This window comes from Halichondria panicea, chromosome 15 (assembly GCF_963675165.1).
Source record: "Halichondria panicea chromosome 15, odHalPani1.1, whole genome shotgun sequence".
NCBI lineage: Eukaryota > Metazoa > Porifera > Demospongiae > Suberitida > Halichondriidae > Halichondria > Halichondria panicea.
In genome coordinates this window covers 588,719-608,266 of record NC_087391.1, presented here as the reverse complement: position 1 = coordinate 608,266, position 19,548 = coordinate 588,719, and the positions used below count along the sequence as shown (strand labels likewise).

Here is a 19,548-nt window from a genome sequence, read left to right as displayed (position 1 = left end):
CACCAGTGTTTCTCTTTGAGCATCATTGAAGCCAGAATACATCCACGTTCTGGAAGCCATCATTGCTCAAGACTACATGTTGTTTGCATAGCAACATTGTATGGTGATTTTGTGGTAATGATAAGGAATTTAGGCAGTATTTTGCAAGGTCTATGCAAACAGCTGTACGTGCATATGTTGTTTAGACCTGTTGATGCACCTGGTATGCATTCCATCGTGTTGTCGACCACATTATTAAATATTCATAGGTGTCCAACCACATGTTAATAAGTTGTTATTTCCGTGTGTATATTAGCCCTATAAAAGTTAAAGGCTGATTTGTTCCGAGATATTCTGCACAACACTGAAAACTAGCTAAAGAAGTGATGATGGGTTGGCTGCGAGTGTGCCTGGCCTTGCTACTACTGCTTCAGTGGACGGGAGCAGATCATGATGACGATGACCACAGTGTGGTCCACACAAAGTACAGGCCAGGTCAGTACTGATCAACTAGAATTACATAAAATGGGGCATTGAATTTCTGATCATATTTTGGAGTGACTGTGTAGATGGTTGCAATTGATAACAGAGCAGGGGCTAGCTAGCTCGTTATCATTTTATTATTCATGGTAATACAGCTCGTTATTCATGTTTTTAGCTCGTCCTGAACATGCGTTGTGTGCATTAGACCCTGTAAAATACACCCACTCTTTTATTAATATTCCCGTGGTGTGTACATGCAGGTGAGTGTCTCCCAGGGGACAAGCACAAGGAGCTGGCATGTCCAGAGCCTGAGGGCCCAGACTACAAGGCCTGCTTCCAGTGGAGGGATGAGACATGCTGTACGGCTGAGTTCACAGAACAACTGGACACACCTCGAGTCACTGATGTGGATGGGTTTAGGTGGGACCATTGCGGGAATCTGTCCGATCGTTGTCATGACTACTTTGTCAATATGGAATGCTTCTATAGGTGAGATCTCTCAGAGTTACATTCTCCATGCACACTAGGGAGTAGGGTTAGGTAATCAGTGTTTACTGTCAGCACTTAGTCAGGTTGATGCAAGAGGGGTGTGTACATGTAATCAATGTATTAAAGCTCACTCTTGAAATGCATGCACCTACTGTATTGTAGTAGCATGTGTATTGCAATCCTATCAATCTTTGTAGATATAGTCTAGCTACCACACTGCCACATTATTGTAGATAGATTAGTCTAGCTACCACACTGCCACATTATTGTAGATAGATTAGTCTAGCTACCACACTGCCACATTATTATAGATAGATTAGTCTAGCTACCACACTGGTAAGTCCACTCTCCCCTCCGCCTCCTCAGATGCTCCCCTAATGTGGCTCACTGGCGGAACCCCAACTACACGAGTGCCGTCCTCCAGTTGCCAGTGTGCAGGGAGTTCTGTGACGAGTGGTACGATGCGTGTGCGGCAGACATGACCTGTGCCACTAACTGGATCAGTGACTGGCTCTATGTCAATGAGAAGAATCTCTGTATCAACTCCTCGTCTTGTAGGACCTTCTCGTAAGTTGAAGGGCTCTCACTTATATCTGCCTTAACTACTCGAGAGTCGTTGCTTAGAATATATAGCGTACAGTTTTTGATTAAGAAATAATCTGTCAAAAGAGTAGAATATTTCACTCAGTCTGAATACTTATTTTTTTTGTCACTGTAACATTCAATATTGCTTCTACTCTATATATAGCTACTCGCTGCTTCTACACATTTCTGGTATGAATGTTACATTGAGCTAACACTCCCCCCCCCACACACAACACACACACACACACACACACACACACACACACACACACACACACACACACACACACACACTACTATCTATTTAAGAACCAAAATTAGAGGTTAATGATTATATGGTGTTTGCCACCTAGAAGAACCACATAGACCCATCCCCATTATCAAAAACCTGGCCCAGACAATACAGGCCTGTACCTTATAAATTAAGCCTCGATTTAGTACACAAGCACACAGCCATGCACAAGCTAAGTTGAAGTATTACAGCAGCCAATATCAAGTCTAATATAAGTTCTATACTTTATGTCAGCATTACATCGAATGTTACAATCAGCATGGCCCCAAGTGAATAGCTTACAATAATTATTCAGTATACTAGTTGGTCTGAATGCAACAGATGAATGGGGAGGGTTGGTGCACCGTTAAAGACTCTTTAACCCATCATTCTCGACTCTCAAGGTCGGGCATCTGTTTGCTTTTTATACCTGTTTGCTCTTTTGTTCTCCTTTTTTTTCTTTTTTTTTTGCTTGCCTAACTAGATAGGATGATACAAGGTCTCAAGGATCCACCACTAAGTTTAATATTAGGGCATCAGATGCCAACCTTTTTAAAGATTAATTTAAGTGAGCATTCCGTTTGAGCTAGTAACGCGAACAGTTGACACAATTTCTCCCACACAAATGGTACTTCTTGTATACCCTCACACACACACACACACCCACACCCACACACACACACACACACACCCACACCCACACACACCCACACCCACACACACACACACACACACACACACACACACACAGTGACGTGTACGGGAGTGGGAAGGGTTTGTGTGAGATGCTGTGGGGACCATCTTTTGTCTACTCCAACACCTCGTCCACTGATCCTGATAGAGAGTGTATGACCATCTCGTGGAATGTAGACCAACCCAGCCCCAACGAAGTCGCCCTCAACAACATATTTGGTGATGCCGTGAACACTGTGGAGGCGGCTACGTGTGGGGGGCGTGGCCTGAGTGTGTGGAGTGCCCTTGTGACCCTCGTGACAATGGGCGTGGCCACAGTGCTCCTATAGGTGGACAATATTACACAAACGCTCAAAATTGATAGAACAAATTTAGGCCAATCATTTAAATGACATCGATCAATTCTAATTTTTGAAGTTTATAATTTTTTGTATTTTATACGTAGCATGACATAATCAATTGTATACATAATTGTTCTGATTGTTGAATCGATTATATCATAAAATCTCTTTATTTCAAAAGTTCACTAACTAGCCAACTTAAAGTTCAAAGGTCGCTGGGTCATGAAGGTGCGCACCATGTCGTCAGTGACAGTCTTCCTCCTCTCCTGGTGCTCGGTCACCATTGCTTGCAGGACGGAGATGAGCTCCTTCTTGAGGTGACCAGACAGGAGGCGGCCGGCCTCATACTCCTGGAGGGGAGGGGCTTCAATAATGTACTCAATATAATTTTATTATCGTGAGTTAGTTAGCTAGTAAAGGCTCTTGAAATGTGTATAGTAGTTCCAAAGATACGTCTCTACAAGCAAGGGACACAGCACAATCGTCCCCGACTGTAGAGTATACATTCTGAGGTATGGACCTGTTTGATGTGGGCCAGTTTCTCATCGTCCTCAAGGAAGAAGGTCAGGTACTGATAGGAGACGTCAATGTCCGTGTTCCCCCCCAGTCGCTCGTGCTCCTCCTTAGTGTCACGCCCACCAGAGAAGGCATACTTGTTGATCTGGAAAGACAAGGAATAAAGCAAAAATTAACGTCACTATTGCTATGCCAACCTTTTGTTTTATGTCATTCATGGAGTCGACTAGGAAGATGGAGGAGGTGGGGTCAGAGGCGGACATCTTGGACTGCGGACCTTGGAGGGCAGGAAAGAACGAGGAGTGGATGATGGCCGGCTTGTGAAAACCAAGTCTGGGAGCTATATCACGCGTCATTCTAAAGTATGGATCCTGAGGAGGAGCAAACATTGTGAGTGACAGTGAAGGTACTTAATCACAGGAAGTTATAACAACTCTTGGTTATAACTATACTAGCTAGAGAGCACACTGTAGCCCAAGTGGTGATTCCTGCAGGCAGGCATACACACACCTAGTATAAATATAGAGAATGCACCTGAGTACTAACAAGTACTAACCTGGTCAATGGCGCAGGGGATGAGACATTGGACATCTTTCTTGCTGCCGAATATCTTGGGAAAGGTGGTGCTGAAAGCTGGAACAGCTTGGATGGCAGGAAAGCTGATCTTGCCGATGCAGTCAGTGTCTTGGAAACCAAAGATGCCCTTGGCTTGGTTAGTGGTGACACACTTCTGTGCTCGGAGGATGTTCTTGTAAAAGTTGGGCTCAGAACTGCAGAGAGATTGTTTTAAAACCTGCTGAAATAAATTCCTAACACGCCTTCACAAAATAGACCCAACAAAAGACTCTCACAGTCCAACTATGCACTGTAGTCATATTATTATTATTATTCTATGTCGTGTGGCCATCTAAATTACGGGACAATGTACCCACCTTATGTACTCTATATCAGAGAAAATGAAGGTCTTCTTAATGTCGAACCCGCAGGCAATGATGTCCTTGGCATTCTCAAAGGCTAGTCTGTTTGCCTCCTCTACAGTGAGGTCCTTCCAGAGGAACTTCTCATCGTCCGTCATCTGGACCACAAGAGGCACGTCAAACACATCCTGGAGGTACCTGTGTGGGTGTGTAAAGTGTGAGGGGTGTGGAAGTGTGTGTGTGGAGATGGGGGGAGGATTGGTGTCTTACTTTGTGAACATGAAGGGGATGAGGTGGCCCAAATGCATGGACTCAGAGGACGGCCCTCGACCAGTGTACAGGTAGAACGGCTTGTTGTTAGCATATGCATCCAGTATACCCTCCACGTCTCTGTGTGAACACACAACACAGTCAATCAGTCAGTAATGTCCTACAATATACTAGTAAAGACCAACCTGTGTGAGAAGAATATGCCTCTTCGGAGGAAGTGGTGAGGTTTCTTCTTCGTGACAGCCTCAATTTTCTGCAGGAGTTCGTCATTGATCCTTTGACTCCCAAACTGTCCTACGATGATAACACAACATTAGGGCCAGGGTAAACAGATGATGCAATCATACAATTATGCATTGAAACTCACTGATCAGTTTCTCATAGTCGATGCCCTTATCCCCCGTGCCAGCATGGGCCACCCACGGTGTCACCACTTGCTCTTCATCGCCTGTCTTTACCTCCTCTACCCCTGTACTCTGACTAACTTCCTCCGCCATGATGCTTTGCTTTGTTCTCTCTTCTATAAAAAATCCACGTGTGCGGTTAAGTTTAGCCCCGCCCACATTTTTGCTCTGGAGCCCCGCCTCCTTACTTGCAGAGATGTGTGAGTTGAAAAAGACTGTGCTTGAGTTGGTGAGCATTCTGCAGCGCTGCTCTGAGCTGGAGCAATGGGGGATGGTTCTGGAGGCATCTGAGGAACTCGTCAAGTGAGACACAGGCCATAGCATTACTTACTAAGTCTAATGTCAGTAGTGCCAATGCAATGAATGTTGAGAACTGAGTAGAATAATATAATAATATCTGCTGTGACTCACTGCACTGCACTAGCACTGCTGATTGTCTATACATAATCTTTTACATACCTGTACATACATGTACACCTTTATTCTGGTGTGTTTAATTATTATTATTGTTATTATATTTATTGAAGCCATTGTTCATAATAATATTATTGAACGCTATTAACAGTGCTCTGTAGTTAATTATGTGCGTGTTTTTTAATATACAGAGCTTCGCACAAACTAGAGCAATTGTCTACACCAGAATCCGACGTGTTCTCCCACAAAGAGAAGGTAAGTCCCATCATCGTCATCATGAGGTACTACTAGGTCACCATCTCTCCATCATAGCTCTTGTTGTGGAGGATTGCAGCTGCTCTGCAACAGAGGGGGAGGAGTCTTCAAGACCTCTCTTCAGTGCAAGATTCCAGTGCCTCCACTTACACTTGCATCAACCGAATCATAACAGGTAGGTGATAGTTTATATTGTCTGCTACCGAATAATACCTACTCAAGAGTGTGTTTCCTACTCAAGAGTGTGTTGCCAGCTTCTTACATTTGTTGATATGCAACATCTGCTGTGCAGATATAAATAATGATTGTAGTGAACTCATTGTATATTTTATGTGATTGTACAATAATTCCCTCCATGCCCTCAGCTCTGCAGGGCCTCGGAGAGAGATCAGTGAGTGTGTCGGATATGGAGGCAGATCTCAGCGATATTATACCTCCTGCAGAAGGGGGCGTGGCAAGCAAGGAGGATGGGCCTCCAGTACTCGCTGAAGGTCCACCGGCCCTGAGCAAATGTCTGTCTATAATCCTTGTGGGATTTTCTTATCTTTGCTATTGTTTGTATAACTACATTTGGAAGATAAGCAATATAACGTTTTCATTTGCTGTTGGAACTGCTTACCAATGCTTGTATATATCTGTGTATAGCTACAATCAAGAGTAGAGAACTGAAAGCTATCAATAACATACACACTAATCATGGTGTACATAGATGTTTAGTGTGTATGTTGTGTAACCATGGTGTTTGTTTTGCAGCTGGCAGTCTGATAACAAGTCGTGATATGCTACCCGGTCTCAACTACCTCACCATCTCCATTGACAAGTTTGGTATCAAAGATCCTCAATACTACCTCGACCCTTACATCAGTGTCAGTGTTAAAAGTGAGACAACCTAAGCCATATCACACAAAGAACAACTTGGTCGTAGTGGCTATGCCACTGTACATGTAGCTATTGGCCTGGTAGTGTTAGCAATGGTGATATACAATAATTATATTAATTTTACATATACAATATAAATTATTTACATTCTACAACTGATCGATTTGTCGCTTTAAATCTGAAACCCACTCTTTGTTCTTCAGATTTCCATGGCGATGACATAGAGGTGTCCCAGGACACTCCGCTAGCCAATCAGAAAGAGGGCTCCCACATCCAGTTTGGTGTGTCAGTGTTGATACGATCACCACTAGAGGAGCTGCCGGAGGGAGCGGCCATCTTCTTTGAGTTCAAGCATTACAAGCCGAACAAGAAGAGAGTCAGTACCAAGTGCTTCTCTTTCATGGAAATGGACGAAATCAAACCTGGCAAGGCTGCTCTGGAAATGTGAGCCTTTAGCATTACAATGTGCATACACATTATAAAAATGATAAAGTTTTTATGGGTTGCTAAGAATTGTACGGTTATAATTGTAATTAAATATTTCATTTTTCGATGCAGTTACAAAAAACCAACTGATTTCCATCGCAAGAAGTTGTCGCTGCTCTCAGCTAAGCCTCTCTACCTTCAACTGACTCTGAACATTCACAAAAGCTAGCTCACTTGTTGCTAAGTAATTCACAGTCTACTCTTGTACTGATCACTTGTTTTCATCATCCCCAAGTTTGTTGTTCTTGTAACACAATAATGTTTATATTCAGCAATAATGTATGCAGGTATAATAATGACTATAGTTTTATTTAAGCAATGTCATCAGTAGATTTCCTATACTGCTTCACTGGAGAAGTACACAACTGCCCCTCGTGTAATTAATGGCTCCGGAACTCTTTCAGTTGCCATATAAACTTGAGTTCCGTGGATCCAATTGCAACAGAAAAACATCTTTAAGTGAATAACTCATGGTCCAAGGGCGAAAAAAACCAAATTATGGTGAATGGTCTCTTTCTAAGCTTTCAGAATAATTATCGATCATCAAAGCAAAAGTTATGACTGTTGAAACTTAAACACGTTCAACCAATGAAAATTCTTCAGATTCCATAATTGATTACATAAACAACACAAACTCAGCTAGTCACCACCTCCATTACAGTACGACCAGTCATGATCAGTTCTCATCTCTATATTCACTGTATCAGTATCACCCCTACAGCAAAATGATTTAGGTAGTAAATAAGATGTTAGCATTCACCCCGTGCATGCGCACAGGTGGCAAAACCAAGAGCAACGGATCCACTGAAATCAATGTAATCTCCATTGCTCTCACGACTACTGATCACACTTTGTACACTCTCCCCGACCTCACATCTATCCATTGCATGTAGCTGGTCGGTATTGTACTGTTTCAGGCTAGCGCTATTGATGGAGTGGATGGAGCTTTGCCCAAGTGGATTACTTGGCCCTCCGTCTTGTTAAATTGGTGCACCGGTATCGTTTGGAGCGGCTAACAGTTGGTCTGGTGGCTACCTCTCAATGGTATAATTATATAGAAGAGGATGTGTCAGCTGGCTTTCCCTCCTGCACCTACATCTTGTGCTTGTATGTGCTCTCCGTATAGTTTGGACCTTGCCTGCATGTGACAGAACGTGTGTGTGATGAGTTACATCATCATATCTGTAGCAAAATAATTATTGTGAATAATTATAATTAGGTATAAAGTGTGGATACATGCACCTAGCAAACTTCTGAGTCTGAAACCTTAAAAAACAGTGTAAAAAAACAAAGAGCTATTAAACTGGCAGACTAAGCATGTCAACTTTTTAAGGGGAAGAATTACAGCAAAAAGAAAGGGAACCAGACACACAAAGGATTTAAATGTTTGCAACGTTATTAGTAGGATTGACCGAAAAAGAACCAAAAACATGCATCGAGTAAGAGAGCCACACTATGCCATAATTCCACGGCCATAGTGACACGGCTTAAAAATAAATGTCCCAGTTAGATTAACATAATTTTTAATTGGCCAATTCAATTAAAACCATAATACACCACTGTTTAATAGTGTTCATCATAATTATGCATACACTCACTTGAACTAAAATGAACATAATTATCTAATTTGGCATAATAATTATTATAAGCTAAACTAACTACCCAAGTTGTCCAATGGGTTAAGTAGTAACTATACATATAGACGCTCTACAAAATTCTCCTCAACCCAGTATTAGCGGCTTCACTGAAGTATACGAGAAAGAAGCATCCTCAATAGTTTGGATTCGAGGCTGTCCTGTTTACAACCGCTCTTTTCCCCCGGTTTAACCTCAATGTGATAGTTGAACAATTCGTACTTCTTGCCTCCTCCGTAAAAATCTTGATCCTTCAGGTTGGCATAACAACCACCGTAGTTTTTATCCACTGGTGTTTGGTATACTCCATAGACTTTAGCAATGTTTTTGACGAACCAGGTTCCTACTTGATTAGTTTCCGTCTCTGGCAGCAAATATCCCTTGGGTAAGTTACAATTAAACGCTGATTTTTTATAATATTTGCAAGTTACAGCAACATTTTCGTTACTATCAAGTGTAATTACAGTAGAGTAGTCTTTTTGATTCGTCGTTCGACCAGTAAAGAGGTCATAAGCAGCTTTTACTGCTTTCTCGGTATCAGTGACAGTGATATCAACAGCATTCACACACCCTGAAGTGTAGAGGGCTGCAACCAGCAGCAGAAGTAGTCCGCTATTCATTTTCAAAATTGGTTCAACCAGTTAAAATCTTGATATGAGGGGAGCTGTGCACTCTTGCATAGCTATATACTAGACGAGGAAACACTAACTTCCTTACTTAAGTTTCATTCCGGAACAGTCCTATAGTTTCAATCCGGAACAGTCCTAGTTGCATGCAATGTCAACACCTGTGGGAATTAATACCATGTGACGCGTTGAAATTGTATATACCTTACACCTAAATTTTCCTTCACAGTGCATGCATGCATGTTAGGTTCCCTATACATGTTCCGTATATACCGTATAATGGTGAATTTTACCAAAGATCGCCAAATTTAAAACTACCACATTAAAGTTCCAGTGCACGCAACATCATTGCCGTAGTAGCCACGCCTGAGACGCCAAATTAAAACCGCCAATTCGGTCAATATATATAGTACTTGCCAAATTTTTCCGTTGTACCCTAAACAAACTGGCAGTGTAAGATATTCAGTTTCCTATCTGCATTTCCTTCTGACAGTGTATGTACGTTCCCTATAAATATTCCTATACATATTTGAATTTCCTCATGACAGTGTGATTACGCATGAATATTACGTTCCCTATGAATATTATAAATATTGAATTTCCTCCTGACAGTGTATGGATGTTAGGCTCCCTTCCTCACTACATGCAGGTGTCTGTCTGTATATTAAATATTTCTATATAAATTAATATTGAATTTCCTCCTGACAGTGTATGGATGTTAGACTCCCTTCCTCACTACATGCAGGTGTCTGTCTGTATATTAAATATTTCTATATAAATATTGAATTTCCTCCTGACAGTGTATGGATGTTAGGCTCCCTTCCTCACTATACATGCAGGTGTCTGTCTGTATATTGATGACTTGCAATAAATAATCATTTATATAGTGTGCACGATTGGCATAGTTATAGAATGACAGTTGCTCTCAAGGATTTAGCTACAAAATAATTATGCAGTGCATGAGTGTGTATAATTATAGATTTTTAGCTTTCTAGTTTGTTAAGGTGCTGTCTTGCCTCTATAATGATATCCTCCTTGCTTTGCTCCAGCACATGGACACTGCGGCAGTATACTGTGGTGTGGTGTGAGTGCTAGTACTGCTAATTACACTCTCACCATTAATGACAACACAGCCCAGCACATGGACATGCAGTCAGTCACACACCACCAACTCTTGCAACCATTATCTCACCCCTGTAATTGGCTCTGGAAATGTGAGCCTTTAGCATTACAATGTGCATGCACATTATAAAAATGATAAAGTTTTTATGGGTTGCTAAGAATTGTATACGGTAATATATTATAATTGTAATTAAATATTTCATTTTTCGATGCAGTTACAAAAAGCCAACTGATTTCCATCGCAAGAAGTTGTCGCTGCTCTCAGCTAAGCCTCTCTACCTTCAACTGACTCTGAACATTCACAAAAGCTAGCTCACTTGTTGCTAAGTAATTCACAGTCTACTCTTGTACTGATCACTTGTTTTCATCATCCCCAAGTTTGTTGTTCTTGTAACACAATAATGTTTATATTCAGCAATAATGTATGCAGGTATAATAATACCCATAATTTTATTTAAGCAATGTCATCAGTAGATTTCCTATACTGCTTCACTGGAGAAGTACACAACTGCCCCTCGTCTAATTAATGGCTCTGGAACTCTTTCAGTTGCCATATAAACTTGAGTTCCGTGGATCCAATTGCAACAGAAAAACACCTTTAAGTGAATAACTCATGGTCCAAGGGCGAAAAAAACCAAATTATGGTGAATGGTCTCTTTCTAAGCTTTCAGAATAATTATCGATCATCAAAGCAAAAGTTATGACTGTTGAAACTTAAACACGTTCAACCAATGAAAATTCTTCAGATTCCATAATTGATTACATACACAACACAAACTCAGCTAGTCACCATCTCCATTACAGTACAACCAGTCATGATCAGTTCTCATCTCTATATTCACTGTATCAGTATCACCCCTACAGCAAAATGATTTAGGTAGTAAATAAGATGTTAGCATTCACCCCGTGCATGCGCACAGGTGGCAAAACCAAGAGCAACAGATCCACTGAAATCAATATAATCTCAGTTGCTCTCACAACTACTGATCACACTTTGTACACTCTCCCCGGCCCCACATCTATCCCACTTTGTACACTCTCCCCGGCCCCACATCTATCCCACTGTAGCTGGTCGGTATTGTACTGTTCGGTATTCTACTCCCCGGCCCCACATCTATTCACTGTAGCTGGTCGGTATTGTACTGTTCGGTATTCAGTGTACTCCCCGGCCCCACATCTATTCACTGTAGCTGGTCGGTATTGTACTCCCCGGCCCCACATCTATCCACTGTAGCTGGTCGGTATTGTACTCCCCCGGCCCCACATCTATCCACTGTAGCTGGTCGGCATTGTACTCCCCGGCCCCACATCTATCCACTGTTACAGTAGCTGGTCGGTATTGTACTGTTCGGTATTGTACTGTTTCAGGCTAGCGCTATTGATGTAGTGGATGGAGCTTTGCCCAAGTGGATTACTTGGCCCCTCCGTCTTGTTTCCCTCCGTCTTGTTTGGTGTACCGGTATCACGCATATAATTATTATTATTATAAGCTAAACCAACTACCCAAGTCATCCAATGGGCTAAGTAATAACTATACGCTCTACAAAATTCTCCTCAACCTAGTATTGTGCTTTACTGAAGTATACGGGAAAGAAGCATCCTCAATAGTTTGGATTCGAGGCTGTCCTGTTTACTTTCGCTCTTTTTTCCCGGTTTAACTTCAATGTGATAGTTGAATATTTCGTACCTGTTGCCTCTATAATATTTGTTCAACAGGTTGGCATAAAAACCAGGGTAGTTCTGTTTATACATTGGTGCTATGTATTGTCCATTTGGAGCAATGTCTTTGAGGAACCAGGTTCTTACTTGATTAGTTTCCGTCTCTGGCAGCAAATATCCCTTGGGTAAACCACAATTAAACGCTGATTTCTTAAAATATTTGCAAGTTACAGCAACATCTTCGTTACTATCAAGTGTAATTACAGCAGAGTAGTATTTTTGATTCCTTCGAGACCAGTAAAGAGGTTCAAAGCAGCTTCTACTGCTGTCTCGGTATCCTTGGCAGTGATTTCAACATCAGCATTCACACACCCTGAAGTGTAGAGGGCTGTACTTGCCAAATTTTTCCGTTGTACCCTAAACAAACTGGCAGTGTAAGATATTCGGTTTGCTACCTGCATTTCCTCCTGACAGTGTATGTACGTTCCCTATAAATATTCCTATAAATATATATTAAATTTCCTCCTGACAGTGTATGAATGTTAGGCTCCCTTTCTCACCACAGCTAGGTGTCTGTCTGTATTCATTGCTTTGATGGCTTGCGATAAATTATCATTAGTGTGCATCGATTGCTGGTAGGATAGCACCATCTAGGTAAATCACGATTGACTTTCTGTAATAAAATAGTTATAGAGAATGACAGTTGCTCTCAAGGATTTAGCTACAAAATAATTATGCAGTGTGTATATAGATTTTTAGCTTTCTAGTTTATTAAGGTGCTGTCTTGCCTCTATAATGACATCCTCCTTGCTTTGCCCCAGCGCATGGACACACCACCAACTCTTGCAACCATTATCTCACCCCTGGTTAAATATCAGGAGTGCACTGCTAGGTATTCATTAACAGGTAAGAGCAGCCCCACCCTCTTGTTGCAAGCAAAGAACGCATGCGCATGTCAATGCATTGTGGATACAACAACACCAACAGAAAAAAGTGAATGTTATTAAATGCTTTGATTGTTTTGTATAACTGTTTCATTTCCCAGTGGTTTCAGCTCGAAACCATTACCACAATCAGTGGAGCCATTGCCCGAGTCAATGGTAGAGTCATCCAGGACTGTAGTAGTGGTCTCATTCAGGGCCCCGTTGCCGTTGCCATTACCACAATCAGTGGAGCCATTGCCCGAGTCAATGGTAGAGTCATCCAGGACTGTAGTGGTAATCTCATTCAGGGTCCCGTTGCCATTGCCATTGCCATTGCCATTGCCATTGCCATTGCCATCATCAGTACAATTCTGTAGGAAGAAAAACAATGCAGTAATCATATAAAGCAAAACAAGCTACTAACATATTACCCTGAAAACATACTAACTTATCATGCAGACTTAAACAAATTGTTCAGTGGCCTTTTAGTGACACCCACCTTTGTTTGGTACATTTCCAGGTTGCTCTGCAGTGCTCTGACCTGCCTCTCCAGTGACTCAACTTTGTCCTCTGTCGGGTGATCGATGCTCTTGCTAGGGAAAGGAGGATTACTCGTGGGGGGAGATACCATCGTACCAGTGGGAGGGGCATGATGGGTGAAGATGAGCTCACCCCTCGGGTCCTTGTACAGTCGCACCATCTGGGTACAATGGTAACAAGCATCAAATTACACAGTATAGTGTACATGTACATACATGTGTATACATTGTACACAGATTCTAGTAAATGAGGATTGAATAAAAAGTTTGCATAAGCTAAAAATTACAGCTATATACATACATACATACATATACATACTTTGTCGTTAGATTCTGAGCTAAATATATAGAATGGTGAATTGAGTACAGTGAATGTTCTGGGAAAAATGTTTTTTTCAGGATTTTACAGCATTTAGGTAATACTGTAGCTCGCTGACAAAGAAATGCTATTAGGAAGCCTGCAGAAACAGGTTACCAATATACACAAACTGGATTGTGTGTTGTCTGATTGAGTGTTAATTCCCCACCATGCACTCACCTTTGTGAAGAATACAACGATGAGGACGACACTGGTTGAGAGAGGTATGCCATAGCCGTAGATAACAGAGTACAAGTTGAGTCTGTCGTCCAGGGCAACAGAGACGATGACCACCACAGCAAGAATAGCACTGCTCAGGTAGAGGGTGGCAGCAATCTCTTTAGAGTCGTTCAATACTTTTATCTGAGAGGGGAGGGTTCAATATAAACTACCGTATAATAATGCTTGATCAGGAGCCGCGGCTACTAAATGTTTCATTTTGCTAGCAAAGGAGGCTACTATTTGAGAGCGGCCTTTATACAAGAGCGGCCTCTGATCGAGCATTATACGGTATACATGGGCACGAGGATCTATGTCCCAGGCTTGGTGTACAAATAAAAGTACAAACTCAACATACTTTAGACATAGACATTACGATTGCAAACTTATCGATCTCTCTAATATAATTACCTTGATGTTTCTAATCCTAAGAGCAAGGAATAATCCGATTGCCTGGACAATTGCCTTGTAACCGAAGACGAGTACCAACCAAATCACACGTCTGTCAGATTCACAGAGAGTCACCTCGTAGTTGACAGTGATCCCATCCTCCTGTTGTTGGTTTTAAATAGCGGGTATATTTTAAGGGTATAAACTTTCGCCGAATGACTGTTTAGAAAGGTTTTCGCGGATTTACTTTTTGTGGAATAGCAGCCTTTTGCAGCATGCATACATGCGATATTAAATTCGTGGGTATAAATGTTCGCAGTACACACTTAATCAGTGTGTTTCGAAAACCACGAAAATTTTTATACCCTCGAAATATACCCCGTTATACGGTAGCAGTTCTATAGCTTATACTGCATTTCGCTCAGAGATCATGCACAGCCTTATAAGGTATTGTTACATACATTGACGGATGGTGGATGTTCCACATCTGGCACTCTACGTGGGGCGAGACGAGATGACTCCAGAATACTGACGGGGGTGAGGATGATCACGTCCACTAGGACAAACACAAGGACAATCAGGAGCAAGTGCCAATCTTTCAGTGGCTGTGTGTGGGTGTGAGGGGAGGGGCTTGAGCTAGTATGTACAACACTGTTGCAGAGTCTTATACCGTACAGAACCAAGTACTCACCAATTTCAGATTTACGTTTTAAGACTATGCAGTGATTTTCAACATACCCTTTTCCTCTTGGCAGGGTTTGGGTTGTGGAAGATGGAGTAGATTCTCCACATCTTAGCATTGACTGTACCAAAGCACAGTGATACTCCAACAGACACTGTCCACACTCGAAGCTGCACATAATGGAGGGAAAACTATAAATTCAGGAACAGAGTTAATAGAGGAATACCTACTGCGCACGTATTGCAAGCTCAGCTATAATGATTGTGCATTCGTATATGTGCTTGCAGAGGCAGAATTGAGGACTACCATGTACACACTCACAGCACAGAAGACCTCCAACACTGAGTCAGATATAGACGGGTAGGCAAAGAAGAAAACTGAACAGTTGAACAGGATCACTCCAAATGCAATGACCAGGTTGAGGTTAGGACTAGTCAATCGTACCAACCTACAGATACACACAGAGGTCAGGTAAACGCTAGTTCATACATGCGTTACAGTAGAATATACATCTATGGTATTACTCTCTATGGCATGGGTAGGAAGAATCGCATGACTTACTTTCTCTTCCTGAAGATGACAGTGAAGACCATTGAAAAGAGGGCTCCGAGAATGACAAGAGAGGCAAACAAATAAGAGGAAATGGTGATCCAAAGATAGGGGAAGTTGTGCATAGTGATGGGTGTGCCGTCTGAAGGGGCTTCCCCCTCCGCCCATATCCCTGTCCTGCTCTCACCAGTGATGAAGCTGACTGATGTGTTCTCTCCATACAGGTGGAGGGTCCCCACTGGAACCAGACGTGTGGTGCCATTGCTCTCTGTAGCGAGAAATGAAACAAGTGGACACTGTATTACAGATAGCAGCTGTTTTGGTTTGATGGTTGTAGTATAATTTAATTACAGGACATCTGTAGAGTTCAATAACAAGTACAGGTCTAAGTGCATACAGCAATGATCATTCTATTGTACCATACACAATTAGGTGCTTAATAATGAAATTATTGATCTCAACAAGTTCGCCAATGTCCTAACAAATGAATGGAATGTACACAAATGAAATGACTCGTAGCTATGCTTAATGTTCCAGCTAGTACTTAAAAGGCAAAATGACCGTCATATACAATAAGTATATTAAGTACATATTATTACTAGCAAGCTCACAGTTGTTGACAGGTGTTTGGCTAGACCATAATTACATGACAGTGGAGGACTCACCTCGGTATTGATGCACAGACAAATTGCTCGTCGCTCGAGTACCATTCTTAAAATCAACACGACCCTACCATGATCAACGAATAATCAATATTACAGAATCAGCTTTAACTTAAGAGTCTCACCGAGACACCTTGGAAACTGCTCATCTGATCAAGGGTGTGGATGACTCTCTGTCTCAGCTGCTGAGTGTCTCCGGTCTCCCCCTGTGTTTGGTTGAGACTCTCTAGTGTCTGGTTCAGACCCTCTAGTGTTTGGTTGAGAGCCAACGCTAGGGCCAAGACAGCATCGTAGGCATAGGGAGCGGAGGATTGGAGGGATGTGGTCAGGTTGCTCGCAGTCTGTGCGGGGAGGGGGGGGGAAATCAAAGAAACCAAAAGTGGGGGTATAATTATTGTTAAGGGTACAATAATTGGTTAGGGACTTAGTGGTATAAGAAGGAAGTTAATTAGGAAGGTTTCATGATTGTTATTATTGCTTTCACTACTCACAATTCCTGTGACATCAGCCGGGGTGTCTCCCACACAGAGTGGGTAATAGCCCACAGAGATGGCTCCCTGTCCGGTGAGGAAACGGGCCAGAGAGGTGGCGTTGCATTGCACTTTGTCGGTATCTATCCACCACTCCTCAGTGTACCAGCCCGGCAAGATCCACACATAGTCAAAGAGCTCCAATCCTCTTTGAATAGCCTGCAGTGTTATGAGATACAGTTACAGTGGGTATGCATACACGTACACAGAACACAAAGAATCAATACATCACGAACAATCGTTTCATTTGTAGTGACACAGAAAGACAGACTATAGAATACAAATTGGTGGCAATTCTTCAGTTGAGTTAAGAGAACCACTCACCTGACAGACCACATTGACAGCTTCGGCTGGTTCCATGTTAAGTACAAATATACGATTATCAGCAGGCTGTATGAAAAACACATGTATGTACATTTCTGTAGATAATGGCTGAAACTTGAAGACAAACACGAGTCTAAAGCAAACCACCAAAAGTCACTCTTAGTTGTGTGTGCAGCAACTGTTTCAAAATACTATCAACCACACGTGCAAATTTTGGTTGGTGTGATGTTGACTTACAAATGGAGATGCTGATACTGACTGGTTGAGCTGTGGAGGAAGCAACAAGGAAGTCCTTGCGGTTACATTCATGAGCTCAAGTCGATCCACGAGTCTTATGCTTTCCTGCATGCATGGGGAAACAGTGTGTCAGAGTGACTATCACACGAGCAACCGTAGGTACAGACTACAAATACTGCCCAGCCCATTTGCGTTCATTTCCATAATTATGTAAAGTGACATGGAATAATTACTGGACTCAGTTTTCTGCAAAGAACAGCGTAGCTTTGATGTTTGGGCCCAGTCTATCAAATTAGGGCCTTCTATTTAAAGGTGAATTTTGAAGAGAGGCAACTGCTATGATAGACTCACCAGCTTGTACTGCTCTGTGTCCTGGGTGAGTATGATGACCCTGGTCCACTCTGGGTAGGTGGCGATGAAGCCGGCAATGCCAGCTGTCAGGCTGTTGTCCGAGGGCACTGTACGGAAGAAAGTGGGGAAGTCACTACGAAGACTCAGCTCCTCGCTCGTGGATGAGTACGACAGCTGCAATGTGAAACAGAGATTAAAAGTATTTGTAATCACAAAGAATAAAAAGTTTATTTTAAAATATACACACAAATAATCAAAAGCTCAAAAGGTATACAATTGACGTTGCTAATCATTATGAAGTTGCTATAATTATATAGCTCATAAATCATCACCATGGGAATGTTGTAATAGCGGGCAATCTCTGCTACTCCAGTAGAGGCCTCCGAACAGCCAGCCCCTATGACTGCCAACTGATTATCACGAGCGAGCAACGTCTGATAGAAGACTCGCTGGGCACTTCGGTGGTCACACTACATGTACACACAATGCATCTGGTGTTACTCATGCGTGGCAATGAAAGAGATTGTATAAGATTATCTAGTGTTGGTAAGCATACTACGTTACCACAGTACATCCTTTACATGTATAGCGAGTAATTAGTACACATTTTTGTATGAATTCTAACATAATTAATTTTTGGATTTTTAATATTCGTACAGCTCAGGATAATGACGTTGTATGCATTGTGCAGACAAAAATTGGCAGTTTTAAATTTTCGGATGATGCTCTATAATACAAAAATTTCCATCATACAAAAATAACCCACTATACGGTATTCTAAACTACCAGGAGTTAATATACAAACACAAAGATGAAGATGTTGAGCAAAAACGTGATTTTGATAGGATTGAACTATCAAGTAGCAACTGCGAACTACCAACTAGGCATTTGAACTATCAAGTATGAACTATCAACTAGAGTAGCACTCAGGGCCACCGTAGATTGCAGACAAACTATCATAATTAAGTATTTTTACCATGCATTGTCTCTTACCGGTGCATGTCTTGAGATGAGATGCAGAGTGAAGTTGAGGTGAGGGTTTGTGTTAATGTGCTCCACTGCTAACTGCACAGCACTGAGCACTTGAGGGGTTGAGTTGGACGAGATGAGAGTGAGAGTCTGTGTTCTTTGACCGACTGCAGCACACACCACCACCCACAACCAGACCAAGAGCTGTATGGTTCTTGTCATCGCTTTATAGACGTCTTGCAAATTTGATTGTGAAGCTGCTACATACCTCGTGTGCGATTTACTGTGCAATTAACTAGCTGTGCATCCAAGCTCTCTTGTGTTGTGTAATAATTATAGGGAATTCCCCTTCCCAAGAAAGAGGGGTGGGGCTGGTCATAGCTTTAAACCTCAATGGTTGTGGTAGGCATAACTATGCTGAATGACGCCATACATTTCAGCCTAACACTCTTAATTATATTCATAGCCCAATTAGGAGCTCCCTCAGGGCTAGGCCGCGGATTGCAATAATTATTATTACGTGTGTAATGCCCCCCACTCCCCCCCCCAGGAGGGGTCGGGCTTATATGGGGGATTTGACCTTACCTCAGGTCAAATTCCCCCTGATGGGGGAAGGATTCTGTGTTCAAATCCCCCAGTCAACAGAGGATTTTTGAGCCCCAAGCAGTTGCACACATCAAAACAGGTTATAAAAGAGTCTTTACTACGCAAAGCCAGGTTCAAATCCCCCAGTATGGGGCCAACATTTCAGGTCAAATTAGATCAAATTCCCCCGTATGTCCCGGGGGGGGG

The 19,548-nt window shown here is 42.1% G+C and overlaps 4 protein-coding genes and 1 long non-coding RNA gene across 5 annotated transcripts; 3 read left to right on the top strand and 2 right to left on the bottom strand.

Annotated features, from left to right (window-relative positions):
* The first annotated feature begins 249 nt into the window (after positions 1-249).
* On the top strand, positions 250-3,009 carry LOC135348668 (riboflavin-binding protein-like). Its single transcript, XM_064546949.1, has 4 exons — positions 250-474; positions 723-951; positions 1,318-1,518; positions 2,559-3,009. Exons 1-4 carry the CDS (start codon positions 366-368, stop codon positions 2,827-2,829), a joined length of 810 nt encoding a protein of 269 aa, XP_064403019.1. The 5' UTR covers positions 250-365; the 3' UTR covers positions 2,830-3,009.
* LOC135348664 (tryptophan--tRNA ligase, cytoplasmic-like) lies at positions 2,909-5,287 on the bottom strand. Its single transcript, XM_064546944.1, has 8 exons — positions 4,912-5,287; positions 4,730-4,838; positions 4,545-4,664; positions 4,290-4,472; positions 3,914-4,127; positions 3,555-3,728; positions 3,362-3,502; positions 2,909-3,191 (listed from the first exon to the last, which is right to left on the bottom strand). Exons 1-8 carry the CDS (start codon positions 5,270-5,272, stop codon positions 3,027-3,029), a joined length of 1,467 nt encoding a protein of 488 aa, XP_064403014.1. The 5' UTR covers positions 5,273-5,287; the 3' UTR covers positions 2,909-3,026.
* Positions 5,288-6,135: 848 nt separating this feature from the next.
* On the top strand, positions 6,136-7,260 carry LOC135348671 (axin interactor, dorsalization-associated protein-like). Its single transcript, XM_064546952.1, has 3 exons — positions 6,136-6,496; positions 6,700-6,940; positions 7,055-7,260. The coding sequence occupies exons 1-3, from the start codon at positions 6,340-6,342 to the stop codon at positions 7,149-7,151; spliced, it is 495 nt and encodes a 164-aa protein (XP_064403022.1). The 5' UTR covers positions 6,136-6,339; the 3' UTR covers positions 7,152-7,260.
* A 2,864-nt stretch (positions 7,261-10,124) lies between these two features.
* On the top strand, positions 10,125-10,822 carry LOC135348657 (uncharacterized). Its single transcript, XR_010398799.1, has 2 exons — positions 10,125-10,456; positions 10,580-10,822. It is a non-coding gene; the product is annotated as an uncharacterized LOC135348657 (long non-coding RNA).
* Positions 10,823-12,986: 2,164 nt separating this feature from the next.
* On the bottom strand, positions 12,987-19,091 carry LOC135348656 (gamma-aminobutyric acid type B receptor subunit 2-like). Its single transcript, XM_064546934.1, has 16 exons — positions 18,781-19,091; positions 18,120-18,257; positions 17,788-17,961; positions 17,437-17,541; positions 17,200-17,265; positions 16,837-17,034; positions 16,471-16,686; positions 16,349-16,412; positions 15,696-15,951; positions 15,456-15,582; positions 15,191-15,304; positions 14,914-15,057; positions 14,474-14,614; positions 14,024-14,206; positions 13,446-13,646; positions 12,987-13,317 (listed from the first exon to the last, which is right to left on the bottom strand). Exons 1-16 carry the CDS (start codon positions 18,976-18,978, stop codon positions 13,027-13,029), a joined length of 2,616 nt encoding a protein of 871 aa, XP_064403004.1. The 5' UTR covers positions 18,979-19,091; the 3' UTR covers positions 12,987-13,026.
* Positions 19,092-19,548: the final 457 nt, after the last annotated feature.

Excerpts from the sequence above, each read along its gene's own strand:
- LOC135348664 (XM_064546944.1), bottom strand. The coding sequence starts at position 5,272 with ATGCTATGGCCTGTGTCTCACTTGACGAGTTCCTCAGATGCCTCCAGA. Across the intron at positions 4,473-4,544 it reads ATCCCCTTCATGTTCACAAA|GTACCTCCAGGATGTGTTTG; the intron begins GTAAGACACCAA and ends ACACCCACACAG. Across the intron at positions 3,192-3,361 it reads AACTGGCCCACATCAAACAG|GAGTATGAGGCCGGCCGCCT; the intron begins GTCCATACCTCA and ends CCTCCCCTCCAG.
- LOC135348668 (XM_064546949.1), top strand. The coding sequence starts at position 366 with ATGATGGGTTGGCTGCGAGTGTGCCTGGCCTTGCTACTACTGCTTCAG. Across the intron at positions 475-722 it reads CCACACAAAGTACAGGCCAG|GTGAGTGTCTCCCAGGGGAC; the intron begins GTCAGTACTGAT and ends GTGTACATGCAG. Across the intron at positions 952-1,317 it reads AATATGGAATGCTTCTATAG|ATGCTCCCCTAATGTGGCTC; the intron begins GTGAGATCTCTC and ends CCGCCTCCTCAG.
- LOC135348671 (XM_064546952.1), top strand. The coding sequence starts at position 6,340 with ATGTTGTGTAACCATGGTGTTTGTTTTGCAGCTGGCAGTCTGATAACA. Across the intron at positions 6,497-6,699 it reads CATCAGTGTCAGTGTTAAAA|ATTTCCATGGCGATGACATA; the intron begins GTGAGACAACCT and ends TTTGTTCTTCAG. Across the intron at positions 6,941-7,054 it reads GGCAAGGCTGCTCTGGAAAT|TTACAAAAAACCAACTGATT; the intron begins GTGAGCCTTTAG and ends TTTTCGATGCAG.
- LOC135348656 (XM_064546934.1), bottom strand. The coding sequence starts at position 18,978 with ATGACAAGAACCATACAGCTCTTGGTCTGGTTGTGGGTGGTGGTGTGT. Across the intron at positions 16,687-16,836 it reads CGGCTGATGTCACAGGAATT|ACTGCGAGCAACCTGACCAC; the intron begins GTGAGTAGTGAA and ends CTCCCCGCACAG. Across the intron at positions 16,413-16,470 it reads GCAGTTTCCAAGGTGTCTCG|GGTCGTGTTGATTTTAAGAA; the intron begins GTGAGACTCTTA and ends TGATCATGGTAG.